This window comes from Oncorhynchus nerka, linkage group LG21 (genome assembly GCF_034236695.1).
Source record: "Oncorhynchus nerka isolate Pitt River linkage group LG21, Oner_Uvic_2.0, whole genome shotgun sequence".
NCBI lineage: Eukaryota > Metazoa > Chordata > Actinopteri > Salmoniformes > Salmonidae > Oncorhynchus > Oncorhynchus nerka.
This window is the reverse complement of record NC_088416.1, coordinates 29,565,060-29,590,708: the sequence shown is the minus strand read 5'-3', so window position 1 is coordinate 29,590,708 and position 25,649 is coordinate 29,565,060. Positions and strand designations below refer to the sequence as shown.

At 43.6% G+C, this 25,649-nt stretch overlaps 2 protein-coding genes across 4 annotated transcripts; one reads left to right on the top strand and one right to left on the bottom strand.

The window, feature by feature from the left end:
• Positions 1–16: 16 nt before the first annotated feature.
• Positions 17–6,995, top strand: LOC115110434 (ADP-ribosylation factor-binding protein GGA1-like). Of its 3 annotated transcripts, XM_065006545.1 has the most exons (18): positions 17–259; positions 844–928; positions 1,527–1,602; positions 1,741–1,839; positions 1,931–2,054; positions 2,169–2,269; positions 2,418–2,498; positions 3,781–3,918; positions 4,038–4,119; positions 4,228–4,341; positions 4,481–4,624; positions 4,719–4,792; positions 4,968–5,158; positions 5,444–5,649; positions 5,739–5,908; positions 5,993–6,103; positions 6,229–6,323; positions 6,381–6,995. In XM_065006545.1, the coding sequence occupies exons 1-18, from the start codon at positions 103–105 to the stop codon at positions 6,385–6,387; spliced, it is 2,055 nt and encodes a 684-aa protein (XP_064862617.1). In that variant the 5' UTR covers positions 17–102; the 3' UTR covers positions 6,388–6,995. The 3 variants fall into 3 exon arrangements, with proteins under 3 accessions (XP_064862617.1, XP_064862616.1, XP_064862618.1); XM_065006544.1 differs by having other exon boundaries at positions 6,229–6,995; XM_065006546.1 differs by having other exon boundaries at positions 185–249; positions 6,229–6,995.
• A 272-nt stretch (positions 6,996–7,267) lies between these two features.
• LOC115110431 (probable ATP-dependent RNA helicase DDX17) lies at positions 7,268–24,448 on the bottom strand. Its single transcript, XM_029636085.2, has 13 exons — positions 23,975–24,448; positions 21,383–21,539; positions 21,003–21,099; positions 20,685–20,818; positions 20,044–20,109; positions 19,770–19,911; positions 19,473–19,633; positions 12,993–13,165; positions 12,744–12,854; positions 12,536–12,597; positions 12,350–12,409; positions 9,018–9,245; positions 7,268–8,822 (listed from the first exon to the last, which is right to left on the bottom strand). The coding sequence occupies exons 1-13, from the start codon at positions 24,028–24,030 to the stop codon at positions 8,353–8,355; spliced, it is 1,917 nt and encodes a 638-aa protein (XP_029491945.1). The 5' UTR covers positions 24,031–24,448; the 3' UTR covers positions 7,268–8,352.
• Positions 24,449–25,649: the final 1,201 nt, after the last annotated feature.

The following is a 25,649-nucleotide window of genomic DNA, read 5'->3' as shown; positions in this document are numbered from 1 at the left end:
AACTGCTTGCACTGTCTGCACAGGTTTGCAATAAACAACTACAGTATGATCGAGAAGGTTCATTAGAAAGTATGATAACCTTTTTTCTGTGTTTTATATTCTATGCGACAGTGCCAGTTGCCATCATCCACCCATCACTGTCGGAGAGGTGAGAAGGGGAGCTCTCAAAGTTGTCCCTCGCGAGACACGTTCATGGTAAAGAGAATTCCGGTAGTGATGGCGGCGTCGCCTGACACGGACAGTTTGGAGGCACGTATCAGTAAGTCTTTTAAAAAGTTATTTAGGTTGTATAGAGAGCTATTGGAGCATGCGTCCTTGGAAAAATAACCGTGTTGCAGTTGACCGAGATGACAGTTTAAGCAAAATCAAGGTGCAAACTGAGAGGGACTGTAACGTTAGACCTCTCATAAACAGCAAGCTAGCCAGCTGTAAAGCTAACTACCTAGCCAGATAGATTCCCAGAACCATCTAGACTAGAGATAATGCAATATAACTCTTGCTAGATACGGGAACCAGCAAGCCACCTATCGTGAATTCATATCCTGCCAGTGACTATACGCTTAGCTATGTGACAGTGTGCTGTCAAATGCAGGAAGCCTAGCTCACTCGGTCAGTGGGAGAACTGGAGTTGGAGTCTTTTGCAAAGTCGTGTCCAAAGTACTGCTGGAAAGCTAAAGTACTTGCTATTATCTGTTTTTAAAACAGTTCTGCAACAGAGTTGATTGATGTTCATCTCCACGTTTGACAGTTCCCTGAAATAAACATGGATATGTGTCACTATCGAAAAATATTCTGATTAACCTTAATTTCCCCTTCCCCCAATTTCCTTAATTCTCCCATTAGACAAGGCCACAAACCCACTGAACAGAGACACAGATTGGGACAGCATCCAGGCCTTCTGTGACCAGCTCAACAATGATTTGGAGGGGTATGTCAGTGTCTCATAACATGTACACGTCTTAGCACTATGTTTTCACCTCTCAGGAGTAGCTGTACTGAGTACATGTTTGTTACTTAAAGCTGCAATATGGAACTTTTTGGGCTATCTCCAAATGCACATAGGAATGTGAGTTATAGGTCTGTCATTCTCATTGAAAGCAAGTCTAAGAAGTGGTAGATTTGTTCTGTGTGTGCTATTTCTATGCGTCCCATTCCTAAATTTCGTACTTTTGGTTTTGTACACCAGCTTCATACAATATACAATATTTGTAGTTCTTGAAAATATATTTCATAGATGTTTAGATGGTATAATGATTCTCTACACTATACATCGATTGTTTTGCCACTTAAACTGAAGTTAGGTTAACTTAGAATTTTTGCAACCAGGAAATGGCAGAGCGATTTCTTCATATTCCACCTTTAAGATTTCTGACACTGACCCTGTGCTGACATCTGTGTCAATCCCCCCCAAAATATGTGTTGTCTAGAGTAGAGGGAGAGGTAAAATTGCATGTCATACAATAGTCAATGGTAGATTGATGTGGCTGAAGTTGGCAGCAGATCTAACTCTTTATTTTCCATTTCAGACCCCAGCTGGCCACCAGGCTACTGGCTCACAAGATCCAATCACCTCAGGAGTGGGAGGCCATGCAGACACTCGTGGTGAGTTGAGTGATGGCAGTGTGTTGTAACAGGAATCTGAGCCAATCCAATTGACAGCCTTCTGTGTAGTGTGTGTGTGTCTACATTCATATTGAAGAAACTAATTGTGTGACTCACTTGTGATGTGTGTGCAACCAGCTGCTGGAGACGTGCATGAAGAGCTGTGGGGAAAGGTTCCACAGTGAGGTGGGCAAGTTTCGCTTCCTCAATGAGCTCATCAAAGTGGTCTCTCCAAAGGTAATGATTGTCTCTGTCTGTGCCTTTCACTGAGCAAGTCTGTTACAATTGGATAAGCTCTCACTCAGCATGCTCCTGCTCGCTCCCTCAGTACCTCGGCACCCGGGCTCCAGAGCCAGTGAAGAAGAAGGTGTTGGAGCTCATCTATAGTTGGACACTGGGGCTGCCTGACGAGGCAAAGATCGCTGATGCCTACCAGATGCTTAAAAAACAGGGTGAGCTGTATACTCACTCTATACTTAGTGACTGCAGTGTAGCTATGATGGTGATGGACGAACAGTTGTTGTTAATGTTGTGTTTACCTTGGTTTGTGTTGTTTTTTTAACCAGGCATTGTCAAACAGGACCCAGTTCTTCCAGCTGACAAACTCCTCCTGCTTCCACCTCCCAGACCAAAAAATGCCATATTTGAGGATGAGGAGAAGTCAAAGGTAAGGTTTTGTTAAACAAAAGAAATATATAACTTGTTTTTTTTCTCCAAATTCTGCATTACAAATGTGATTCACCATGCATTCTCCACTCCATTTACTACCCCTCCCCTTAACTTTAAATTCTTCCTCCTCCCTGGTGTCTTGGTAGACACTGACTCGCCTGTTGAACAGCACTCACCCTGAGGACCTGAAAGCAGCCAACAAACTGATCCAGGAAATGGTGCAGGAGGTACAGTCTCTTTTCTCAAGATCGCCTAAATGTATGAATAATGTAGACCTATAGGCTGTTTCCTTACAGTAATACGGAGATGTACATCACATCGCACAGTGTGAACTGTATTATCTGGTCTGTGTGTGTGTTAGTATGGAAGAGAAAGTGAATGCCCAAGTGCTTTAGTACTCTTCTAGTCATGTAAGGGGACTGAGTGAGAATGTGAATGCCCAAGTGCTTTAGTACTCTTCTAGTCATGTAAGGGGACTGAGTGAGAATGTGAATGCCCAAGTGCTTTAGTACTCTTCTAGTCATGTAAGGGGACTGAGTGAGAATGTGAATGCCCAAGTGCTTTAGTACTCTTCTAGTCATGTAAGGGGACTGAGTGAGAATGTGAATGCCCAAGTGCTTTAGTACTCTTCTAGTCATGTAAGGGGACTGAGTGAGAATGTGAATGCCCAAGTGCTTTAGTACTCTTCTAGTCATGTAAGGGGACTGAGTGAGAAAGTGAATGCCCAAGTGCTTTAGTACTCTTCTAGTCATGTAAGGGGACTGAGTGAGAATGTGAATGCCCAAGTGCTTTAGTACTCTTCTAGTCATGTAAGGGGACTGAGTGAGAAAGTGAATGCCCAAGTGCTTTAGTACTCTTCTAGTCATGTAAGGGGACTGAGTGAGAATGTGAATGCTTTAGTACTCTTCTAGTCATGTAAGGGGACTGAGTGAGAAAGTGAATGCCCAAGTGCTTTAGTACTCTTCTAGTCATGTAAGGGGACTGAGTGAGAATGTGAATGCCCAAGTGCTTTAGTACTCTTCTAGTCATGTAAGGGGACTGAGTGAGAAAGTGAATGCCCAAGTGCTTTAGTACTCTTCTAGTCATGTAAGGGGACTGAGTGAGAAGAATGTGAATGCCTAGTCATGTAAGGGGACTGAGTGAGAATGTGAATGCCCAAGTGCTTTAGTTCTAGTCATGTAAGGGGACTGAGTGAGTGAATGCCCAAGTGCTTTAGTACTCTTCTAGTCATGTAAGGGGACTGAGTGAGAAAGTGAATGCCCAAGTGCTTTAGTACTCTTCTAGTCATGTAAGGGGACTGAGTGAGAAAGTGAATGCCCAAGTGCTTTAGTACTCTTCTAGTCATGTAAGGGGACTGAGTGAGAATGTGGGAGCTCTGCCCTGAGGGGTGGTCTCCTTGTCAGAATCATTCAGTGCTTTCACGACTCCTTTAATTTAGGGACAAAGGATACTTTTTTTCCCCCTCCTCCCTCCCTGGTTTCTTCTTCCTGACCTGTGTGTGTGTCTCAGGACCAGAAGCGGGCAGAGAAGTTGTCCAAGCGTGTGAACGCCATCCAGGACGTGAATGAGAGTGTCAGCCTACTGACTCAGCTGCTGGAGGACTATGACCGGACCACCAACCCACAGAGCAATGCAGAGCTCATCCAGGTCTGTGGCACCTTTACACAAGCCAGAGACACCTCCCACAGTGCCATAACAGCATCACCTATATATGATGTATACAAAGCACTACATGCAGATACAGACATTTGATAGTGTGTGTTTAGGACTTGTACCAGCGCTGTGAGAAGATGAGACCCACATTGTTCAGACTGGCCAGTGATACAGAGGACAATGATGAGGCTCTGGGTGAGGTTTCAGACACTCCTCAATGTGTTTAAGTGTATGGTACACAGAGAGAGAAGAATATGTGGGTGACGATATACAGTATATTACAAGTGTGTGTGTGTTTGGCAGCGGAGATCCTCCAGGCCAACGACAGCCTGACTCAGGTCATCAACCTGTACAGGCAGCAGGTGAAGGGAGAGGTGGTGAACGGGAACAACTCAGCTAATACGCGAAGGCTCACAGGTGAGCAACAATGGGTCAATGACACATGCATCCATAGGGACGATAGCGTCACTTGACACAACCTTGGTAGGAAGGGGACTAGAGTATATGATTACATGCATGGGTTAAAAGATTTCCTCTGTACACTTATCTCTTCCAGGAAGTAGTGTGGCGCTACTTGATCTATCGGAATTGGACACGTCACCTCCTTCCTTCCCAGAATTCCCCACTCCAACAGACAGCCTAAATGCTCCCTCTCAGGAGATGGGCATCAGTCTTCTTGATGATGAGCTAATGTCACTGGGTAAGGGCAGACAGCATATTACATCAAGTCTTCCAGGACCTCTGCTACTTCCATGTTGTGTGTGTTAATTGTGGGTGACTGCTAATTTTCCCAGGTTTGAGTGAGGGGACCCACACCTCCAACCCGGCCTCTCAGCCTGAGGACTCTACCGCCTGGGACTCTTTCCAGGTGAGAACTGAGGACTTCACACAGTGAGACATGATGCATAATATTCCGTTAACACCAAATCCATTGAGTCACTTTTAGCTTGATAGATTACCATTACTTAGGCAGGTTCATGATTATACCTCAACAAGTGTATCGTCTCTGTGTCTTACACGTGGTGTCGCTTTCTTTGCAACAGTCTTCTGACAGTGTGGATATTACTGATATCCCAGCAGCGCCTAGTGTACTACTGAGTCCAGATCGGCTCCCCTACACCCAGCCTCTTTCTACTGGAGCCACGTCTGGAAGCTCAGCCTTAGATGAGTTGGATCTGCTGGGGAAGACACTGCTACAGCAGTCCCTACCTCCAGAGGGCCTGCAGGTCAAATGGTAACTAACCCTTCACTATGGGAGGGTTTTACACCGCAGGAGATGTTTGTGTCAAGTATCCGTGTTAGTCTGCCAGTTATGTTGCTTAGTACAGTATTGATGGACCACTGTGTTCGTTATGATTTGAAGTCACTTCAAGTGCTGTAGAAGCAAAACAATATATGAAGAAGTGAAACCATATATGAAGGATCATGAGGTGATGACCATGTCAACTTGTTATAACAACATGACAGACACTCCGCAACCTTGTTCAACCTTTTATGTAGTACCTTTATCTATTTTCAGGGACAAGCCTCCGTTCAAACCTACTCTACGAGATCTCCAGAACAAATCTGGAAGTAATCCAAGTCCTATCCCGGCCTTCTCCCCTGAGCACCCGGTGGCTCTCCAAGGTGATAGGTTGTTGGACACCTCTCCGGTTCACACAGTCATTCCCCCTATAGAAATGACCCTGACAGATGTTTTTGTGCCACTTGAGTCCATTAAGCCCAGTAAGTATCTATAATATTTGTATTATGTACTTGCTATGCTAATAGTGCATCACATTTGAACAGTGTTTTAAACTCTTTGTTGTAACCAGGCAGCCTGTTGCCTGTGACGGTGTTTGATAGCCACAGTTTGCGGGTGCTCTTCCACTTTGCACGTGACACTCCGCCCTCTCTTGCTGATGTGCTGGTGGTGATCATCTCCATGCTCTCCTCCGCCCCGGTTCCAGTCAGCAACATCCTCTTTCAGCTCTCTGTCCCTGACGTAAGACCTCTTCTCTCTTAATCTGCCTTTTTCACCTTCAGTTCCATTGTCAGTGTAGGGTTGACATCATGACCTCTGTTGTAGACAATGAGAGTGAAGCTACAGCCCCCATCAGGAACAGAGCTTCCAGCCTTCAACCCAATCCTCCCACCTGCTGCCATCACACAGGTCCTGCTGCTGGCCAACCCTCACAAGGTACTAGACTGTGTAGGCACTCATTGAAGGCCTGTTATATACCTCTGTGGCATCCCCTACATGAACATTTTCTTGTAATTATAAACTAATAGATTTCTGCAACCCTCAATTCTCTTCTTTTCCAGGAGAAGGTGCAGTTGCAATACAAGCTAACCTTCATGCTAGGAGAGGAAGACCATGATGAAAGAGGAGTTGTAGCCCAGTTTCCACCTTCAGACACATGGGGCAATCTGTAACATTCAACAGATTGACAAGATGTGGCATCTCACTCAGACACTGCATAAACCTTGTTTTTTAAAAATGCTTCTATTGATTGGCTAAGCAAGGTAATCTCAACTGGGTGTTCGCTTTATGATTTAATGTCCTCTGTGCAGCTTTACAGAACTTTATTTGTCTGCTTTCAAACGTACCTAGAACTATTGCACAGCAGACCGTGTGTCACAGCCATGTCTTGTTTTTAACAAATAGGACAAATTCTATGAATGAAGGACAACCTATTTGTTTACTTTCATGCTCCGGGAGACATGCAACGGACCCTTTGGGGAAGGCTCATTTTTTATCTTTCTCTCGTTCTTTTTATACAGCTGTAGACTATCCTGCTGAGGTTGTGTTTACCCCACCATGCTCCCAGGGTTTCTTACTGTGATAATGATAATGCATGGAGAATGGTTTGCCTGATATCCTTGTCATGTAGAATTAGACATTCTAAGTCCTATTTAAATCTGCCATTTGTGCCTATTTAAGGTTTGTTTTCACTATCATGTCCATTTGGATGGTTTGTCAGTTTTACCTGTTACTCTTTTGATCCATTGCATATGTCTACTCCTTGCTGCTTCATAGATGACCTGTTCCGGGAAGAAATCTGTTTTAAAGAAAGATGAATGTCTGTCAAGTTGTCTTGCTAAATCACTCTTTCCTCAAAGGCTTGAGTCTCCCAAGCACATTCCACCAGGCATCTCCAACACAACTCTGTAAATATTGGAACTTCTTATGTACATTTGCAAAGATAACATTATTGAAAATGTAAGTTATTTTTCTTGGTTTAAACTGTTGTCATTAAGATGTAGGAGTCTGACAAAACAAGCTCATTCACACAATGGTAGTTTTAGGAGCACCATCAATACCTCACCTAGTGGAGGACAGAAACAAAATGTTAAGACACACTTTAAACATTCAAAAGCTTTATTGAAACCTGAAACAAAACCAGACAGTAATGTGATTTTACAGGTTGGTCTTGTCTACATACTAGAATGATTCAACTACAGGTGGAAAGGACAGATAGGCACTAACCTATACATCTCTACACTAGGAAGAAACAAGCATGTGTAACAGGTTTAGAGTTCAATAGAGAAACAATATCCCAAGACCATGAAACTATTTTATTATATGCTCCATCTACCGAGGGGTTGAACGATCCCACAAAATAAACAATTAAAATGACTTAACCTACATAAGTGTATATAAAGGTTTGAATGAACAAACTAAAGTCGAATAACGACCTCATGACAGGAAATGTCTATCCATATTTCAAAACACTGTCCTGGAACTGATTTACTAATCACCTTTTTCAGAGAAATTCTAAATGGGAAAATATTCACTTATGAACAAAAAGCACATCTGAATGAGCTGAGAAAAGTTGTTGAGAAACGGTAGCACCTGCCTCGTACACTGAAAGGCAAAATAACACATTCATACACTGAAACGACTCATTCGAAGCTCGCTATACTAAGAAAGCCGGTTTGTACAATAATGAAATAACCTTTACGTTGGAGGACAATATGCTGAAAAGGTTAACTGTTGACAGCACTGGATATGTATTTTGTCGGAAAAGCAACATGAAACAAATTAGACGGCACTTCAATGAAAATGCTTTCATCACCTACAAATGTATAACTATTACATTTCAGCATATTCCACTTCAATTGTGGTCTAACTACTCAAATGACAATCTGCATTTGTACAGCTATTTTAATGCTTAAACAAATTCTTTCAAAGCACTGATGTCAAACTGCTTGTTAGTCAGGCAAGTTCATTATTGGAATGTTGAATGTCCACAACAAATTGTCTTGACTTTTTATTTTTAACGCTCACCAATCTAACAAAACACTTCTGGATTTATGTCAGCTAAGGCCAAGATTTCAAGCACAGTACTCCAGAATCTCAACCTGACAAGCTAAATCCTAACACAACTGACTTTTCTGGTTGATGTTGGGGATTGTATGCATGTGTGGTGAGGGCTAGCCCCAGCTTTACTTCCTTTGTGAGGTTGGAGGGGGTGGCGAAGCAAACTGGAAGGGCGAGTGCCCCATTAATCCCATCATGGGCTTGGCTGGGGTAAACTTCTGGGCCATGAGGGGCTGCGGCCCTGAGGGGGGTAGAGGGGGCTTACTGGACCTGCTGACTGAACCAAACTGCCCCGCTGACTGATCTTGCCCCCCATTGCTGCTCCCGGACTTGTACTGGCTGTAGGAGGAGCTGGAGCCATAGCTGCGGCTGTCCCTCCTGTCCCTGTAGGAAGAGGACGACCTGTCCCCGGCGCGGCTGCTCCCTCCATCTCGGCTGTCGCGGCTGAAGCTGCTGCTGCTCCCCGTGCCGCTGCTGCTCCCCCGGCTGTCCTTGCTGCCTACGGTGGGGCGCATGCGCCGGTTGCACTCATCCTGATACATCAGGTTGGGGTTGCTGGGGTTGGAGCCGTTGCCACGGAAACGTGACCTGCCTCCTGCATTCCAAAGAGAGAAGATGAAGTCAGTTATAAAATGCTGCAAATACCTGGACACACTGACACTTACTGTAAAAAACTAGCTTGTTCAACGTACAATGAAGAAACCTCAAGTCAACAGCCCACTGTCAATCACTTCAACAAAAATCTAGAGGGGCAACTCTTTCCCCCGAAGGCTCTCCCTCATTCTCTCACCTCCTCCACGGCCAGTGTTGACCAGTTGCAGCAGCTTGGGGTTTATGGCCTGCCGGGCCTCCTCTAGAACACGGATGAGCTCACGGGCCTGACGAAGGTTGCCCGGAGTGAAGAATGTGTAGGCTGTACCCTTGTTGGTGCTACGGGCCGTACGGCCGATACGGTGGATGTAGTCCTCAGAGGAGTTTGGGTAGTCATAATTGATGACAAATTTGACATCCTCCACATCTTGGGTTAGGAGTTGGGTAGGGAGGGTTAGTCAATGGGGAGGGAGAAGAGACAAGGACAAGTTAGGAAAAGCAGCATTGATTGATAGAAACATTTCACAACAATATGCCACCTGTGGAAAGGTCAGGGAGAGGAATGGAGAGGTCATTTATTCCTATTTTAAGATGTTTGCTTTGTGCACCAAGCAAAACTATACATGTACTTGGTACAGACAATACCCATAGACACAGATCTAACTCTGAAACCTCACTTACCTGTCTAGTGAACAATGTAATCGGTACATAATACAGAAACACTTAAATCCTACTTACCCCAACATAACTACAATACTGTCAATATTATTTGTTAACCAATACACTATGTTCCTCGAAAAATACAATGGGGTCCTCAGTATTCCAGTCACTATATATTTCAAATGCTTTTGGTCAAGCACTGAATATACCGCTTCTTCGTGACCAAAACGTTACAATAACAGCCAACCAATACCAGATAGACTAAATCATTACAAATAGGGTTTGAACATCCTCATTTTGAGTGGGGCTGAAACTCCAAATAAATAAATGGGGTACATCTGTATCCATTGACAAAACTGGCAAAGGGTAAGATTTCTTTAAAGGGTGGAATTTAACTCTTTTTTTAAAGTCTGTTTCTCATTACAGTTGACATAGGGCTCTGAAAACACTGCTGTGGGTTAAAAATGTCTCTTTCTTACGGACCGATGAGGTGGATGGGAACAGGGAAGGTGGGGTGAGGTACTTACCCTGTATTAGAGATGACTTACAAGGTTAGTGCCCTCTGTCCCCCCCGACCAGTCCTGGGAGGTCTGTAGGGGTAGGAGAGTGAGGAGGACAACATGGGTCCTCCCCCCTCCCATCACTCCTCCACACATCCCTCCTAACTGGAGTGGCAGAGCCAGAACCCAGGCTGGACTGGGTCTGACACCACACCCTTGCTCTGCCTCTTCATGTCATCAGGGGCATGAATAGGGGAAATTGGGCTACTGTTTCTGTACTGTTGGGTACTTCAATGTGACTTCAGGGGTCTAAATATGGACTTCCTGTAACTACCTGTATGGTAAGCATCCTCTCCTGTTTCTAGCGAATACCTGATATTTAAATCTAGTTTGGAGGATATTTTCTGGGGTTGTTGTTGAGATTATCCAAGGTCTTTGGTAGAAATCTGTTCAGAGGAGACAAATGGAAGAGACCCAGGGAAGTCCCCCGAGTCCTTCCCAGACTGACAGCGTGTCCAGGAGCCCAGGGGTTCAAGTGCAGTAACAAGAAACAGACACTGGGGTGGCGATGTGGAGGTTTTGGGGAGCTAAAATACTCAATATTAAGGGGCTTAGCCAGGGAAAATGAGCATTTGTAGAGGGGCGAATATAGAGATGTTGTCAGGACATGATTCTGACTGGGGTTTGCTGAGTGCAGGTAGAACGTTTCCATTTTTCTGAATCATTACTACAGGTCTGGGTTGTCTTTGCATGATGCACACAAAGAGTCATTTGATATTTGAAGTAAAGCGATGAAAGCATGAAAGATTTGGGAAGAAGGCCAAGGGATCACATGACCAAGGTCAGAATAAGCATAGGTTGAGGTAGAAAGAGAATGCATCTCTAAACAGTGGACTATGAACAGGTAAATGGACAGTGTAAAGTGTGATAGATTAAGGGGTGGGCAGAGAGAAGGCGGAATAGAGAGAGACAGTGGGGGGGGGGGGGGGGGGGGTATATAGAGAGGCTCCTTCAGGCCAGGACTCCTGCCAGCCAGGACCAGACATGACGCCTGCAGAGGGAGAGGCCGGCACAGCCAGTGGTGGGGGTGTCAGGCTGCATAGGGGGCTGCAGGGGCAGTTTAGAGGGGAGCCTCCAGCAAAGCAACCTTATGCTCGGCCTGCCATCTTTTACTGTCTTCTTGTAACGCACCACTGTATCTATTAACCTCTGGGGAAAGGATTTGTCTACATTTAAGACTAGCTATACTTGTATGCTAGAATTACTCGAAGAATGTTTCTGGCAAACTACTTGTCAATCAATTGATCTCCAATGATGCCAAGCCTCATTTAGTATCTTCAAAGATGTCTAACTAGGGCTTTTTGAAAACGCTCCATATTAGCAAAGGAAATGGAGAAATCCTCTGAAAACATTAAAGCTGTTTAGTGAAACAAACCTGCTTAGCATTGTGTATCTATATTAGTGTCATTTATGAAAGGAACTACATATGGCGCGTTACTGTTGCAGGCTGGTGGCATAGCTTGTGGGAGGCCGCCCCCCTCTTGGCCCTCTGAGCTGACCGCCCCGCCCCAGTTTAAAATTTGGAATCCCAGCAGAACCCTTCCTCCCCCCCCTCTGTCGTCCAGGCAGTCAGTTTGCTGGAAGGGGGAGAGTTTTTTTGAGGGCTCTGTTCTGGGTTTTCGGAGAGATGTCTGTGTCTGTGATTGATAAATCAGGCCTCCTCTCCCCTGTGTTTCTCTCCGCAACCCAGGCTCGATTAGTCATGCCTAGGTCCGGCTGCAGGCTCCAGTGGGCCTGTGCGCTTCTAGTGCCGGAAGAGAGACTTGGAAACAAAACAAAAACAAAATGAAAGAAAATAAATGAACACAGAAACAAAACAAAATTTGGTTATAAAAATTGATTGCATAAGGGGGTGCATCACTCTCCATACCCGTTATTTTAAGTTCATACTTCACACACACTGACAAAAGGTATCTCAAATTACTATATGTTTTTAGATCTACTGAATGGTTGGATTTTTCTAGCCCTGTTATTCAAGGGACCTGGCATTCCACAAAGAAAAATTAGTTCCAGAAATAAGGCATACTTCTTAAATACATACTCTGTATCTAAGAAGTACTACTGACAAGAAAGTCACACTTCATATTAAACAAAGTGGCAACAGTACTCACAGAAATCTGCTTCAATGTGTTTTGTGGAGGCCATTTCATGAATTCAATAAATCTATACATTTCTTGGGTTTCTTACATGCAATGAGGCTAGTATACTGTACATCTAAGCACAATTAGGTGTCCTACTCATTGAGGGAATATGTCTGTGTTTGTATTCATGCCGAGGGACTGTGCTTTTATTCTGAGCACACAGTACATACCCAAACCACGTGAGGCCACATCAGTAGCAATAAGAATAGGAGCCTTGCCACTACGGAACTCTATAGAAGGAGAGAGGAAATGCCAAGAGATCAGCTGAGGGACACAAAGGAAGGCGTCACGACAACAACCAATACCAATTAGCCCTATACTAGCCCATATAATGCACCTAATAAACCACGTCTTACCTGTCAGCACCCAGTCTCTCTCTGGCTGAGTCTTGTCACCATGGATACACATCGCTGGCCACCTGAGGAGTAAACCAACCTGTCAGCTTGATGATCAGAGAACTGGGAATTGTTATGAAGTAGTACAACCCCATGACCAGAAGTATTTTATATTCAATGGAATCAATTAATTACTCCCCGAGTGTGTGTGTTCCTTTCCCTCGCTCACCCATCACGTCTCATTCTGCGGGTCAGATCATCGCAGCGTTTCTTGGTCTCCACAAAGATGATGGTCTTGTTCTCCTTCTCAGCCATGATCTCCTCCATCAGCTGGAGCAGCCTGGGGAGAAGGAGCGCGAACATGTTAGCCAATGGAGAGTTAGTTACATCGGTCTACGACCAAGCCTCATCTACATCAACACAGTCCCATTCACTAACGCTAATGTTTCAGTGGAGTAGAGTGAAGTATTAGCCTCACTTGTTGTCCTTCTCACTCTCCGTGCACACGTCCACAATCTGCAGGATGTTGTGGTTGGCGCTCAGCTCCAGGGCTCCCACGTTGATCTGGACATAGTCCTTCAGGAAGTCCTCTGCTAGCTGCCGCACGTCCTTGGGCCAAGTGGCACTCCACATCAGGGTCTGTCTGTCAGGCTGGGATGAGAGCAGCATTAGAAACTCTTGATAAAAAACATAAGCACATTTTGCAGTAGCTAGCAGCAGTATCAGATGTTTTATTACAATATAGCAGCAGTTTGGGGATATAGACTAGGAACCACTAGCCAATTGGAATAAAGAATTTGTAGTAGTCCATCTACAGACATATACACGCAAAACATTAGGAACACCATCCTAATAATGAGTGGCAACCCCTTTTGCCCGCAGAACAGCCATAATTCATCAGGGCATGGACTACAAGGTGTCGAGACCGCTCCACAGGGACTCTACTGTGTTAAGTTGGTTGGATGTCCTTTGGGTGGTGGATCATTCTTGATAGACACGGGAAACAGTTGAGTGTGAAAAACTTAGTAGCGTTACAGTTCTTGACACACTCAAACCGGTGTGCCTGGCACCTACTACCATACCCCATTTAAAGGCACTTAAATATTTTGTCTTGCCCCTTGAACCTCTGAATGGTACACATACACAATCCATGTCACAATTGTCACAAGGCTTAAAAGTCCTTCTTAAACCTGTCGCCTCCCCTTCATCTACACTGATTATAGCGAATGACATCAATAAGGGGTCATAGACTGACCAGGTGAAAACTATGTAATGGAAAGAGCACAGTCCATCACTGTAAGATGTGATACTGAAATTGTACATGGTTATACTATGTAAAAGATAATGGTGCAACACTAATAAATCTAATATTATATTATAACAAATGCGCTTTCTCCCGCATTGGATACAGTCGATGTCCGCGGTTCTGAAACAATCTTCAGTGTGCTGTAGAATTGGCACCTTTCCTTATGTTGCTATGTGCATAATAGCAAGTTAACCAGCATATTGGGATTGAGAACAATGCGGCAGAGGCAGCAGCAGCAACGAGGAAACAGCCTTAAACTGATTGTCTAAGAAAATGGAGGAAACCCCAACTTAATTAGTTCTATAATCAATATCCTAACTGTTAAATGTGCCTGGCTTTATAAATCATCCGTACATAACTACAGAAATAAGACCGATCTTGCTTCTGTTGCCTGTTGGAATGTTTGTTTCATAGCCTAATGATTCCATGAGCACCAAGCCTCATGCAATGGCAACATGTCGGATAAAGCAATTTCCGATTAGTCTAAACAATAAATAAAACGCAATTTACGAATGCATGAAACTGTTTTTAGTCTGCTGTAATAAAGGCTTTATATATTTTTCCCCCGTTAGATCAGTTTCTGTTTACGCAGTTCCAAATGGTCAGAAAAGGTAATAATATTGTAATCTAACAGCAACTGTTATAATCAATTTATTGATGTGATTATGATAGGCTATAGGTCAGGCCCTATTGGTCACATGCATGCGATGCTTACATGTTTCACATAAACTTCTTAGGGGTCGGCGCCCCATCAACAGGACAGTTGTAAATCATGCAGCGCCTTGTGTCGCCATTGCAGATTTTAGAGAAAAACAACAAATGTCGGTACATATAAGTGTCTTATATCGGCTGAAAGCTTAAATTCTTGTTAATATAGTACAGTAGCTATTGTTTGAGGAGAGCTCCTAACAACAAAACACTTTTTTCACCGCGATAGGTTTGATAAATTCACCTCTGAAGGTGAAATGTGTACTTCCATTCTGAAATCTTGCTCTGGTTTATCATCCAAAGGGTCCCAGAGATAACATGAAGTGTAATTTTGTTAGATAAAATCCTTTTTCATATCCTAAAAAGGTCCATATAGCATGTATGATTGATTTTGTATTTCCACTAGTTTAATTTGCAAAGAAAAGGATCTGTGAAAATCTCATCCTAAACGTTGTTTCAACCAGTCAAATCACGTTAATATGTATTCCTCAGAGATCCTACAACATAACAAGACTTCACTATATTATTAGGGATGTAGTATATCCTATAGGACACCATATTTAGTCAGAGAGCGACACCTTCATGGCACGCCGATGACACGGGCGATCTTCACTTGAACGACTCTAACTTTGTCAAATAAGCACCAATCGGAGTCAAACAAAGCTAGCTAGATAGCCAATGAGCTGGGCTTTATGGGAGTACCATGTATCTGTCGTAAAATGTAGCTACAAACCTTGTACGACAGCATGCCTTCTCATTTTGGACAAAAATTATAAGAATATTCAGAGTTATGAAGTTATGAAAACTGGTTGTTTTGCAAATGTTGAACTTATAATATGGCTACTAATACTGGAAAAGCTATATCAAAGTCCAAGTATACAGATTTTACGATATTCTTGCAGAAAAATGTCATATGAAAGCAAATGTCTCCTTCACGATTGGCCCAAATGTACCTGGGTCACTTCACACTAAATGTCATGTAGTTTGCTCATACTTCAAGTTATCCTTCTGAAACTTTGCACATACACTGCTGTCATCTTGTGGACACCATCGGAATTACAACCAGAGTGATGGCTGGAAGTGCGACCTTTCTGTTGCATTTCAAAATGGTGGTAGATTTTTTCTTTGTATTTTCTTTTACCAGATCTATTGTGCTATATTCTCTTACATTCAATTCACATTTCTACAAACTTCAAGGTGTTTCCTTTCAAATGGTACCAAGAAAATGCATATCCTTGCTTCAGGGCCTGAGCTACAGACAGTTAGATTTGGGTATGTCATTTAGGCAAAAAAAAAAAAGAAAAAAAAAGGGGGCTATCCCTAAAAGAGGGTTGAGGGAATATTTTTCCTAAACAAATTAGGGATTTCGGTAACAGAACTTTCAGTCAGAAACTAAATTGCTGAAATTACATTACAGCATGGACAGCGCAATTAACACTTGCTGTGCTGTGGTGCCTTTTTGTTACATTAGGGAGGAGAGCGAGACAATGTGCGCCAGTCATGTGTCTTAATTATTTAATCAAACAGTTTACTTAAAGCATCAGCCAAGCTCAGTGCATACAGTGCCTTGCAAAAGTATTCATCCCCCTTGGCGTTTTTCCTATTTTGTTGCATTACAACCTGTAATTTAAATGGATTTTTATTTGGATTTCATGTAATGGACATACACAAAATAGTCCAAATTGGTGAAGTGAATTTAAAAAAATTACTTATTTCAAAAAATTCAAAAGAACACAAAACAGAAAAGTGGTTTGTGCATATGCATTCACCCCCTTTGCTATGAAGCCCCTAAATAAGATCTGGTGCAACCAATTACTTTCAGAAGTCACATAATTAGTTAAATAAAGCACACCTGTGGGCAATCTAAGTGTCACATGATCTCAGTATATATACACACCTGTTCTGAAAGTCTCCAGAGCCTACAACACCACTAAGCAAGCGGCGCCATGAAGACAAAGGAGCTCTCTAAACAGGTCAGGGACAAAGTTGTGGAGAAGTACAGATCAGGGTTGGGTTATAAAAAAATATCAGAAACTTTGAACATCCCACGGAGCACCATTAGATCCGTTATTTAAAAAATTTAAAGAATATGGCACCACAAGAGGGCCGCCCACCAAAACACACAGACCAGGCAAGGAGGGCATTAATCAGAGACAACAAAGAGACCAAAGATAACCCTGAAGGAGCTGCAAAGCTCCACAGCTGAGATTGGAGTATCTGTCCATAGGACAAGTTTAAGCAGTACACTCCACAGAGCTGGGCTTTACGGAAGAGTGGCTAGAAAAAAAAAATCTTAAAGAAAAAATAAGCAAACACGTTTGGAGTTCGCCAAAAGGCATGTGGGAGACTCCCCAAACATACGGAAGAAGGTACTCTGGTCAGTTGAGACTAAAATGTAGCTTTTTGGCCATCAAGGAAAACGCTATGTCTGGCGCAAATCTCATCACCACGAGAACACCATCCACACAGTGAAGCATGGTGGTGGCAGCATCATGCTGTGGGGAAGTTTTTCATCTGCAGGGACTGGGAAACTGGTCAGAATTGAAGGAATGACGGATGGCACTACATTTAGGGAAATTCTTGAGGGAAACCTGTTTCAGTCTTCCAGAGCTTTGAGACTGGGACGGAGGTTTACCTTCCAGCAGGACAATGACCCTAAGCATACTGCTAAAGCAACACTCAAGTGGTTTAAGGGGAAAATTTTAAATGTCTTGGAATGGCCTAGTCAAATGCCAGACCTCAATCCAATTGAGAATCTGTGGTATGACTTAAAGATAGCTATACACCAGTGGAACCCATCCAACTTGAAGGAGCTAGAGCAGTTTAGCCTTGAATGGGCAAAAATCCCAGTGGCTAGATGGCCAAATCCCAGTGGCCAAGCTTATAGAGACATAAGAGACTTGCAGCTGTAATTTCTGCAAAAGGTGGTTCTACACAAATTGACTCGGAATAGTTATGCACGCTCAAGTTCTGTTTTTTGGGGTCTTATTTCTTGTTTGTTTAACAATAAAACATATTTTGCATCTCCAAAGTGGTAGGCATGTTGTGTAAATCAAATTATACAAACCCCCCAAAAATCAATTTTAATTCCAGGTTGTAAGGCAACAAAATAGGAAAAATGCCAAGGGTGTGAATACTGTCGCAAGCCACTGTATGTAGTTGAGTTTATTCAAACACAGTGTGTGTATCTACACTGCTCAAAAAAATAAAGGGAACACTTAAACAACACAATGTAACTCCAAGTCAATCACACTTCTGTGAAATCAAACCGTCCACTTAGGAAGCAACACTGATTGACAATACATTTCACATGCTGTTGTGCAAATGGAATAGACAACAGGTGGAAATTATAGGCAATTAGCAAGACACCCCCAATAAAGGAGTGGTTCTGCAGGTGGGGACCACAGACCACTTCTCAGTTCCTATGCTTCCTGGCTGATGTTTTGGTCACTTTTGAATACTGGCGGTGCTTTCACTCTAGTGGTAGCATGAGACGGAGTCTATAACCCACACAAGTGGCTCAGGTAGTGCAGCTCATCCAGGATGGCACATCAATGCGAGCTGTGGCAAGAAGGTTTGCTGTGTCTGTCAGCGTAGTGTCCAGAGCATGGAGGTGCTACCAGGAGACAGGCCAGTACACCAGGAGACGTGGAGGAGGCCATAGGAAGGCAACAACCCAGCAGCAGGACCGCTACCTCCGCCTTTGTGCAAGGAGGAGCACTGCTAGAGCCCTGCAAAATGACCTCCAGCAGGCCACAAATGTGCATGTTTCTGCTCAAACGGTCAGAAACAGACTCCATGAGGGTGGTATGAGGGCCTGATGTCTACAGGTGGGGGTTGTGCTTACAGCCCAACACCGTGCAGGACGTTTTTCATTTGCCAGAGAACACCAAGATTGGCAAATTCGCCACTGGCGCCCTGTGCTCTTCACAGATGAAAGCAGGTTCACACTGAGCACATATGACAGACGTGACAGTCTGGAGACGCCGTGAAGAACGTTCTGCTGCCTGCAACATCCTCCAGCATGACCGGTTTGGCGGTGGGTCAGTCATGGTGTGGGGTGGCATTTCTTTGGGGGGCCGCACAGCGCTCCATGTGCTCGCCAGAGGTAGCCCGACTGCCATTATGTACCGAGATGAGATCCTCAGACCTCTTGTGAGACCAATGCTAGACCTCATGTGGCTGGAGTGTGTCAGCAGTTCCTGCAAGAGGAAGGCATTGATGCTATGGACCGCCCGTTCCCCAGACCTGAATCCAATTGAGCACATCTGGGACATCATGTCTCGTTCCATCCACCAACGCCACGTTGCACCACAGACTGTCCAGGAGTTGGCGGATGCTTTAGTCCAGGTCTGGGAGGAGATCCCTCAGGAGACCATCCGCCACCTCATCAGGAGCATTCCCAGGCGTTGTAGGGAGGTCATACAGGCACCTGGTGGCCACACACACTACTGAGCCTCATTTTGACTTGTTTTAAGGACATTACATCAAAGTCGGATCAGCCTGTAGTGTGGTTTTCCACTTTAATTTTGAGTGTGACTCCAAATCCAGACCTCCATGGGTTGATAAATTTGATTTCCATTGATAATTTGTGTGATTTTGTTGTCAGCACATTCAACTATGTAAAGAAAAAGTATTTAATAAGAATATTTCATTCATTCAGATCTAGGATGTGTTATTTTAGTGTTCCCTTTATTTTTTTGAGCAGTGTATATATGGAAAATTAAGTTAAAACATTTCGACCAATCGATTGGTCGAAGGAACATGACGACTCTCGGTCAATCAATATTTTTTTTGTAGTGAGGGACAGCCCTACTCGGTGTATATGGTCGTAGGCAGGCCTGAAATGCGTCAATGTGTAGCTAATGCATTGGAAAGAGGTGAGGTAATAACAGCTGTAAAATGAGGGTCACTTTGCTTGAGTGACTAGAGAACCCTGCTCACCCTAATCTGGTCAACAATCTTGCGGATCTGAGGCTCAAAGCCCATGTCCAGCATCCTGTCAGCCTCGTCCAGCACCAAGTAGGTGCAGCGCCGTAGGTTGGTCTTCCCTGCCTCCAGGAAGTCAATGAGACGACCCGGGGTGGCGATGCAGATCTCAACACCTGGGAGGGAGAAATAGAGCAGGGTAGATTTCTCTGGTTTAGACAGACATGCGCAATGGAAAAGAGTATGGATTTTCTTCAGCATATAGGTTATAGTGACTAGTGTGTAGGCCTTTTTCCAGAGGAGCCTCGTTACCTCTCTCCAGGTCACGGATCTGGGGTCCCTTGGGAGCTCCCCCGTAGACACAGGTGCTCTTGATGCGTGATGACTTGCCGTATTCATGCGCCACTTGCTGAACCTGCTGGGCCAGCTCTCGAGTTGGTGCCAGAACCAAACACTGCACAGAGACAGGACAGGGATAGAAAAAAACACTCCCTGAATATAATACATTTTGGAAGTGGCTGATATCCATACATCTGAACAATTATAGGAAACATGCTGTAAGATTCATCCAAAATGGATTACTTACGATTGGTCCGTCTCCTCTTTCTAGGTAGGGCTGGTGGTTAATGTGCACAATGGCAGGCAGGAGATACTGAGGAGATACAACACCAAGGGGATAAACGCCCCACATCAAGCAGGAGAGATTAATAATAGAAGGAAGTAGAGCCCGATCAATTCCACCATAACCAATATTCAATGAATAGGATGAAAAAAGGGACACTTGTGGACATTCTCATGATGTGCCATTACTGTCACAATGTAAGAAATCAACATTTGCAGCATATTTCTTAGACAATTACTCTTTTGGATGGCCATTTCTAAAAAGTCAGTATGGAAAATGTTCACATTAATTTGTCCACTGTAAAACAGTATATCTGCAGGTATATCATATTGGTACGTTTTGCCCCCTCAAAAAATCTTAATCGGTATCGGACCCCCAAAAACACATATCGGTCAGGCTCTAGAATGCAGACAAGATAACTGAGGATATTGTATGGCAGTCAACACAGGGGTATGTGTAAAAACGGGCAGAAAGAAATTTATAAAAATGTCTACCGATATGAACAGTGTGCATGCTGCTATTGTTCCTAAGTGTTGCTGTAACTTTTTGTTCATCCTGTTCTGTTAATGTGAATGTATGATGACGGAGCTACAGCTGCATCTCACCGATAAGGTTTTCCCAGAACCTGTCTGTGCGATGCCCACCATGTCCCTGCCACTCAGGGCCAGTGGGAAGCCTTGTGCCTGGATAGCTGTGGGCTCCTTAAAGTTCTGCTGCATCAGCACATCCATCACATACTCTGGGTGAAGTGGATAAGAACATCTTATAAGCATAACTAAATAACTATAAATTGCATTGGTTAACAAAACTAAGGTTCAGTTGTCCACATCACCAGCCAGAATAGATTTTTCCCCAGAGGTGAAAACGATATGCATACTCACAATGACGCCAGTTCAGTTGTACTGAAAAGATGTTGTACTTACGGGGAAAATGGGCCTGGGAGAAGCTACTGACAGGCTTCGGGCAGCCTGACCCCCTGATAGTGATCTCCTTCTTCCTGCGAAACTCCTCCAAGTCATACTGAAAGACAGAAAACAATATCTGTCCACCAATAGTGTCAAGGGTGGCACATCTGGCAACAACTGCAGAATAAGTCAATAAGAGTGTAGGGCAGTGCTGTTCAATCTTAGTGGAGACCAAGAGTGTGCAGACTGCCCAGCACAAATAAAACAGATTCACTAAAAATCAAACCCTTGATTAGTTGAATCAGATGTCATAGTTGGCCTTCTGGAATGTGCTGTAAGAAATGCACACACACACTTGTGGTTCTCCATGACTGAAGCACACTGGTGTGGGGAAATACCTGGCTCATGCGCTGAACATCTGGATGTTCATTGTAAAAGTTCTTCTCAAACTTTGGAAGCTCGTTTAGGTCCCATTTCTTCTTGCGCAAACGCTCCCCTGGGTTCCCAAACTTCTTGTTGGGAGGGGGACCTCTGCTAGACCCAAAACGAGGACTCCTAACAAGATGACAAGCACATAGATTAGTATTTGAATACCTCAAGCTAGACTCACTGTACACAACATTTGCCAAGGACTACATAGCAAGCTAGCTAAGTAGCTGGTCTTTATAGATTCTTTGTAGCTATCCATCTTTGGTTAGATATTCTTGTTAGCTAAAGTGAATAGAGATATAGCTATCTTGACTGGAAACACGATGTTGAATTGTAATTGAATTCTATGTCGGCCAAATATGTGTGTTTGGATCAGGAACGTTTCCACTCACAACCTCTACAAACCAGCATGTTGAATAGAATGACATTGAAACATAATCTACCGGTTACCACTGTTGGTCCATTTTACAGTGGGAATGCAAGACAATGGAAAGTATTCAGACCCCTTGATTTTGTTAAGTTACAGCCTTATTCTAAAATCAATCTACACACAATACCCCATAATGACAAAGAGAAAACTGTTTTTGAGAAATGTTTGCTAATTTAGACAACATAAAAAACAGAAATACCTTATTGATATAAGTATTTAGACCCTTTGCTATGAGACTCGAAACTGAGCTCAGGTCAAATCAAATCAAATGTTATTTGTAACATGCACCGAATACAACAGTTATTACAGACCTTACAGTTATTATTATAGACCTTACAGTGAAATTCTTACTTACAAGCCCTTAACCAACAATGCAGTTAAGAATACACCTAAACAAATTAAGAGATAGGAATAACCAATAATTAAAGAGCAGCAGTAAATAAAAATAGAGGACATATATACGGGGGTACTGGTACAGAGTCAACGCGCGGGGGCACCGGTGTCGAGGTAATTGAGGTAATAAGTACATTAGATTCCTGTGTGAATCTAAGTGTGCGTTCTCTAATTCTCTCTTTCTTTCTCTCTCTCGGAGGACCTGAGCCCTAGGACCATGCCCCAGGACTACCTGACATGATGACTCCTTGCTGTCCCCAGTCCACCTGGCCGTGCTGCTGCTCCAGTTTCAACTGTTCTGCCTTATTATTATTCGACCACCATGCTGGTCATTTATGAACACTTGAACATCTTGGCCATGTTCTGTTATAATCTCCACCCGGCACAGCCAGAAGAGGACTGGCCACCCCACATAGCCTGGTTCCTCTCTAGGTTTCTTCCTAGGTTTTGGCCTTTCTAGGGAGTTTTTACTAGCCACCGTGCTTCTACACCTGCATTGCTTGCTGTTTGGGGTTTTAGGCTGGGTTTCTGTACAGCACTTTGAGATATCAGCTGATGTACGAAGGGGTATATAAATCTATTTGATTTGATTTTGATTTGACAATGCATAGATAATAACAGAGTAGCAGCAGCGTAGAAGGGGGGGCAATGCAAATAGACTGGGTAGCCATTTGCATCCTGTTTCCATTGATCATCCTTGAGATGTTTCTACAACTTGATTGGAGTCCACCTGTGGTAAATTCAATTGATTGGACATGATCTCTAAAGGCACACACCTGTCTATATAAGGTCCCACAGTGCATGTCAGAGTAAAAAACAAAACAATCCATGAGGTTGAAGGAAATGTCCGTAGAGCGCTGAGACAGGATTGTGTCGAGGCACAGATCTGGGGAAGGGTACCAAAACATTCCTGCAGCATTGAAGGTCCCCAAGAACACAGTGGCCTCCATCATTCTTAAATGGAATAAGTTTGGAACCACCAAGACTGTTCCTAGAGCTGGGCGCCCAGGCCAGACTGAGCAATCGGGGAGAAGGGCCTTGGTCAGGAGGTGACCAAGAACTCAATGGTCATTGACAGAGCTCCAGAGTTCCTCTGTGGAGATGGGAGAACCTTCCAGAATGACAACCATCTCTGCAGCACTCCACCAATCAGGCCTTTATGGTAGAGTGGCTGGACAGAAGCCACTCTTCAGTAAAAGGCACATGACAGCCCGCTTAGTTTGCCAAAAGGCACCTAAAGGATGCAGACCATGAGAAACAGGATTCTCTGGTCTGATGAATCCAACATTGAACTCTTTGGCCTGAAGTCAAGCGTCGGGTCTGGATGAAACCCGGCACCATCCCTTCGGTGAAGCATGGTGGTGGCAGCATCCTTCTGCGGGAATGTTTTTCAGTGGCAGGGACTGGGACACTAGTCAGGATCAAGAGAAAGATGAACGGAGCAAAGTACAGAGAGATCCTTGATTTAAACCTGCTTAGGTGATAGAAATCTGAACGCACTGCCAACGCTTTGAAAAGTTAGCGTATGCTTTCTTGTGGATATTTTGTCGACTCTCACATTCCTACCTGCAAAAGAACCAACCGGTAAAGTAAGCTAAAATATAATTTCATTCAACATTCTGGCTTGCAGAGGTCGTATGAGGAAACTTTCCTGATTCAAAAGCTAATTTATGCCGACGTAGAAATCAATGCAATTTATCTTCGGGTTTCCAGGTAAATGGCGAACTGCCTGACTTACCCCCTGTCGCGACCACGGTCCCTGTCTCGATCTCCATACGATGAACCGCCCCTCATTTTAGAAACCACTTGACTTCTACCTAGCTAGTTAGTTGGCTAAATATATATATATATAATATATTTCTCCGCTGGAACAGGGGCAAGTTTTTGCAGGCAAGCCTTAAATTCTCGCGTTCAAAATGTCAAGCGATCAACGTTACTGTAACTCTAGCTAGTTAAGGCCCTTATTGTGTTAACATTAGCTGGCTAGCTATACAAAAATGTGAAACTGAGACATTTGTTTAAATATTATTGAACGAACGTGTATAAAGTGTTATTTTTGACAAATGAACAAGTATCTAGTTTTTGTTTTTACTACAAACCAACGCAAACAGGCGATAGCTAAACGTCTCGGAAACTGCAACCAAATATTTATATACGCTGCAGCGAGTGTTGTTGTTATTAGCTTGAGCTAGCTAGAGTTCTTCTTCTATGGTATTACGGCGGTCCACAAACAACGTTGGAGGTGCATGCCTGCACCTACTGGATGGGGGGAAAACTGATAAGCTTTAACGCAAAAATAATATGGAGAAGGGAAGGGTGAAAAAATATACTTATAATATTCAAATGTAAATAAAGCAAACTGTACTCCTTCAGTCTGATTCGAATGTATATTCAGATCCCTACAAAGGTTCAGTATATTCATTCAGTATTCCCTGTAACATTTAGGCTGTAAAGTCCTGGAGATCCAGAAATATGTTTGCCGAGGTCTAGTTTCTTCAAATTGTTTAAAACATTTTTTATTAGTTTGTCCAGTGCAATTTTTCACTTGCGCAATAAATGCAACAAAGTCCACCTTCTTCACTGTTAGTGTTTCGGGATCCTTCTCCTAAACTGCATTCACTGCAGGCTGTGGGGCATCCACTGCCATCTTATCTCCCCTCTCTCTTTCAGCTATTTTCACTGCCTCCACATAGGAGACCTCCTGGATAGCCCTGATCCTAGCTACTGCGACCTCCTTCATCCTTACAGGGCACTCCAGGAACTTGGGAACGTGATTCCCATCACAAATACAGCAATGTGCTTCATCTGACTCTTCAACTACAACATATTTATTCCTTCGACAAACACTTGTCATGTGTCCTTTTTTTCTGTAGATACAGTCTTGCCACATGTTTCACATACCCAAGTTTTACATGAGTCGGGAGAAACGCTTGATCAAAAGACAATAACAATAGGCTTTCCTTTCTTTCAATCTATCATTTGGGTCAGACGACGTGCATCTACCACTTCAGATGTCCTACTCGGAAAATCATAGCTTTCCACATCATACGTTGATAGTTTGTAGAGCCACATCGCTTCCTCCCTTTGTTGTTGTGACACACACAAAATCAACAACATACCACTTCTGGTCACGCTGACCGACTACACTTTTTCCAATACGTCCTTTACCATCTTTGAGACCACAAGCGGGTTACCCAAAAAACATCCTTGCTGGTGAAACGCACTCCGACAATAAATGTATCTTCATTTCCAACTAGCCCTTTTAGCTCCATTCTTCTTTCTCACCATTGTCCACCTATCATTCTCACCAACTCCACTCGCTTCAACAATATCAAACATTGCATCTGCTTCTGGCATTACACAACCTGCCACGACTAGGATAGATTGTAATTCATCCACCTTCGGTATTCCTC

What these genes read in the sequence shown, in the direction of transcription:
- LOC115110431 (XM_029636085.2), bottom strand. Translation starts at nt 24,030, where the DNA reads ATGAGGGGCGGTTCATCGTATGGAGATCGAGACAGGGACCGTGGTCGC. An exon ending in AAAGAGGAGACGGACCAATC is followed by an intron (nt 19,912 to 20,043) that starts GTAAGTAATCCA and finishes GTCTCTGTGCAG; the next exon opens with TGTTTGGTTCTGGCACCAAC. An exon ending in GAGAGACTGGGTGCTGACAG is followed by an intron (nt 12,410 to 12,535) that starts GTAAGACGTGGT and finishes CTCCTTCTATAG; the next exon opens with AGTTCCGTAGTGGCAAGGCT.
- LOC115110434 (XM_065006544.1), top strand. Translation starts at nt 103, where the DNA reads ATGCGACAGTGCCAGTTGCCATCATCCACCCATCACTGTCGGAGAGGT. An exon ending in TCAAAGTGGTCTCTCCAAAG is followed by an intron (nt 1,840 to 1,930) that starts GTAATGATTGTC and finishes TCGCTCCCTCAG; the next exon opens with TACCTCGGCACCCGGGCTCC. An exon ending in TCCAGGAAATGGTGCAGGAG is followed by an intron (nt 2,499 to 3,780) that starts GTACAGTCTCTT and finishes TGTGTGTCTCAG; the next exon opens with GACCAGAAGCGGGCAGAGAA.